Source organism: Chiloscyllium plagiosum, unplaced genomic scaffold (genome assembly GCF_037043375.1).
Source record: "Chiloscyllium plagiosum isolate Xiang-an unplaced genomic scaffold, Cpla_swu_hap1 HiC_scaffold_38, whole genome shotgun sequence".
Classification (NCBI taxonomy): Eukaryota; Metazoa; Chordata; class Chondrichthyes; order Orectolobiformes; family Hemiscylliidae; genus Chiloscyllium; species Chiloscyllium plagiosum.
The window spans coordinates 7,533,927-7,537,465 of NW_028270176.1; the positions used below are offsets into that span (position 1 = coordinate 7,533,927).

General features: G+C 36.9%; 1 protein-coding gene across 1 annotated transcript; it reads right to left on the minus strand.

The window, feature by feature from the left end:
- Positions 1 to 758: 758 nt before the first annotated feature.
- LOC148138982 (putative G protein-coupled receptor 139) lies at positions 759 to 1,664 on the minus strand. The gene has a single exon (XM_087980813.1). It carries the CDS (start codon positions 1,662 to 1,664, stop codon positions 759 to 761), a length of 906 nt encoding a protein of 301 aa, XP_087836939.1.
- Between the last annotated feature and the right edge of the window lie 1,875 nt (positions 1,665 to 3,539).

Genomic DNA, 3,539 nt, shown 5'->3' on the forward strand with positions numbered 1-3,539 from the left:
ATATTTCTGGTGTAATTGTTTTAGAAATATTTCCGCATTCTCCACAATCTTCGTAACCTCATTAGCTTTCTGAACAGGATGGTCTGCTTTCTTAACCGATAGAAACATCTGTTTGTTAGAAACATCTCACCGTTGGGTTTGGTATCGTCAGCAGTGTTTACTTATATCTCTAAATTTCATCATTGGTTTACCTTTACTTAATAATGAAATGACAGTTTCCCTAATAATCTATGACTTAGCCATCCTGTATCTCTCACATGATCATAAATGTATTTACCAATTACAGCATACGGTTATATTAAATGTGCTTACCTGTGACTTATTTATGTGTATGATCACGTACTCTTAACACGCACAATGGTCTTTAGCAGTTCTCCAAACTTTGTCCATTACTGTCTTTCTTTATATTTGTCTCAAGTGTACCATATCAATAAACAGGCTTGCAGTCAGGTTTTTGCTAAAGAATTTTGCTTTAGTTCTGTTTGTGCCATACAGGAACATATTTGAAGACATGATGAATGTTTCAGAGCCATACATTTGGCGCGAAATGCGGGTATTCCCTACAATTCGGGTCTGCTGAATAAGTCTTACACTGAGTTATGTTTTTCACAGATATGCATAACCTGCATGGGGAATATCATAAACAGATGTCAGTTGGGTCTATGCTGCATTACTTTCCACCCAGAGTATATTATACAGGGGAAGGGCACAAATGGAATGTAGTAATGAAATGAATTTAGTTTGATCACCTAAATAACTTAGCCTTTCATGAAATTTTGCCAATTCATAATGAGGTCAAAGGGGTATTTAACTGCAGTCTTCAGCTGCTCTCGGAATTTATTCTGGGTCAGGACATATATACATGTGTTGCTGCAGGTACTGAGAAGCTGAACCATATTGGCGATGGATTCCAGGTAATAAAGGGGATCTGTGACAGAGTAAGAATATGCCTTTACAATTCGCTGATAAATGTAAAATACAAGCTGGGTCACCCATAACGTTATAAAGCTGCCAGATATGCTGAAGAGTAATATGATGGATTTCCTTCGCATCTCCATTTCTGGATCCTTGCCATTCTCTCCATTTAGCTGGCCACGCAGTGCCCTGCGGACTTTACTTGCTATTAAAATACGTCTGACAGTCAGAAGGTTGAGGAGTAACATGATTAAGAATGGCACAAAAACAATGAAAATGAAATAAAAGATGACAAAACCAGACCATGCAGTCGAAGTGATGAAGCTGGCTTTTGTAATGCAATACCAGGGAATATTATCAATCATGTACAGAGGTTCATATCTGAAATACCAGGCGACAGATACTAAACAACCCGAAACAGTCACTGTCCCTATTACAACAGCTGCCATTTTCTTTGTACAATACTTTGCTTTCAATTTATCACAACATATGGCCATAAACCGATCGAAGGTGAAAGCAACTGTGAGCCAAACGGAAATCTCTGTTGATGTGAAAACGAGCGCATACATAAGGCTACACACCGGAGTAATGAACAGGAATGAACCATAGAAATACATCTGAGCAATCCTGTAGAATATTGGTTCAGCAATAACGACCAGGAGATCGGCTGCTGCCATTGCAATCAAGTAGCAAGAAATACATCTGGAGAGGCCACAATTTCTTCGAGACAGAATAATAATCACCAACATATTAGCTTGAAGAGAGAAAAAGGAAAACAAACATAAAAATGTTTCCAGACAATACCTCAGCCAATAGTTTTAGAGGATGTAGAATGGCACATCTAATCCTCTGGGTACAGTAAGCATTCAAAACTTATTGTTTGAATAAAAGCACACTCTTAGGTGATTATATTAAAGATAATTATCATCAATGTGGACATCAAACAATAAAGTGAGTAAACTTAGCACAATTTTCACATGATTCACTAAAATATCTCACTCAGAGAATACTGGAACTTTGTTATATTTAATATTTCCATAAATCATTGCATTAATAGAAATAATTGAAAGAATTGGGCAGCATTCCTCTCCAGGAAGTATTACACAATGGCAGGCAACTCTTTTGAAATCCATTTACAATGTTAAAAGACAGAACTCTACAATTAGTGATCATCAGTGCAATCCGATGATGTCTGACATACTGAGAAACAAAACAGTGCATCATTCCAATTGACACACTTGAAAGTGAGGTAACCAAAGACTTAAAAGTGTTTAATTTCACAGCCAGTTGGCAAGTGTTATCCTCAGTTAGATCGAGGGGAATATCTGGAGAGGATAGCAGAGAATTCCATTCATTGGTCAATCTGTGAAGTAATTTTAGGTAATGGATATAACATTTCAGAACAGTCGTAGCTTATAAATACATTGATGTACCGGTTTATTTTGGGCATGCTATCTCAATCCAACACAAAGACGATGAGCTATCTCAATATTTGGCATTGAAGCTATAATTTGTGAATCAAACTTTGAAATAGCTTAGCTTCTCGAGATGAAGCCATTTCTGAACATCATTATTTCATGCATTTTCTAAGCTAATATCTCATCTCAATACAGCAAATGGAGGGAATAATCCAGGAAGTTCACAAAAGTTGGATACAAAAGACTTTTAATTCATTAATTTCATTAACGCAATACAATAGCAGAGTTTTGGCACTTTATTATACCACAAGATAAATCAGAAGACATGGCCATGTAAAACTCAGATGGAATAACAGAAGTACGATTGTATAGTCGCAATAAACTCCGATTCACAGCAGTAATATGAGATAGTGGCTCACCAGTGACTCCAAACACCGCAAGAATTGGATAGTAAACACGTTCTACCTGAATTATTACTGAATGCGCATATCCCATTTCTGTGTTCAGAAGTGATTTCTGTTTATCTGGAAATGTTAGCTTCTGAAAATACTCTGTTGTGAGATCTCTGAATGAGCCCTCATTTATATGGTGTGTAAGTCTCCACTGGGACAGTTCCTCTCCTGATTATTGCTATCAAATGGAGAGAAAAAAACAACAAATTACGGCAGTATTATTGAATTCTTTCTAAAAGATATTTTGGACGACTAAGAAATACTTTAAAATGCAGACATTGCCTTAAACAGAAAATAGCACGATGAGTAGCATTCATTTTCTGAAAGTTGTTTTCAACTTGCTCACACATGCTGACATTTTCACTGACGTTTATGACTTTGGGTAAAAAGAAATCCCACGACTCCACAAACAGACAAGTTTTACTCTATTCATGGAACTTTGCAGTTCGAATCTACATTTTTAAATAGTGTAGCTGAAGCTCACTTTTGGCTGAGTGGCAGAAATTATTTGGCTGTTTTTACAGGACAGAATGTCACATAATCATGAGGGACATCAGTAACCTATTTGCACTTTAAGCCTGCTCTGTCATTCCATATGATCACGGTTTATCTCAGCTCTCATCCCTGAGGACACATTCACCACACTTAGATCCAGAACCAAATCAAATCAGCCTCCCTCCATCTGGATTCATAACACAGTAAAGTGAGAATGTCCATGTACCTTAAAAATTAACCTCAAGGCTTCCTAGTCAGA

Excerpts from the sequence above, each read along its gene's own strand:
- LOC148138982 (XM_087980813.1), bottom strand. The coding sequence starts at position 1,664 with ATGTTGGTGATTATTATTCTGTCTCGAAGAAATTGTGGCCTCTCCAGA.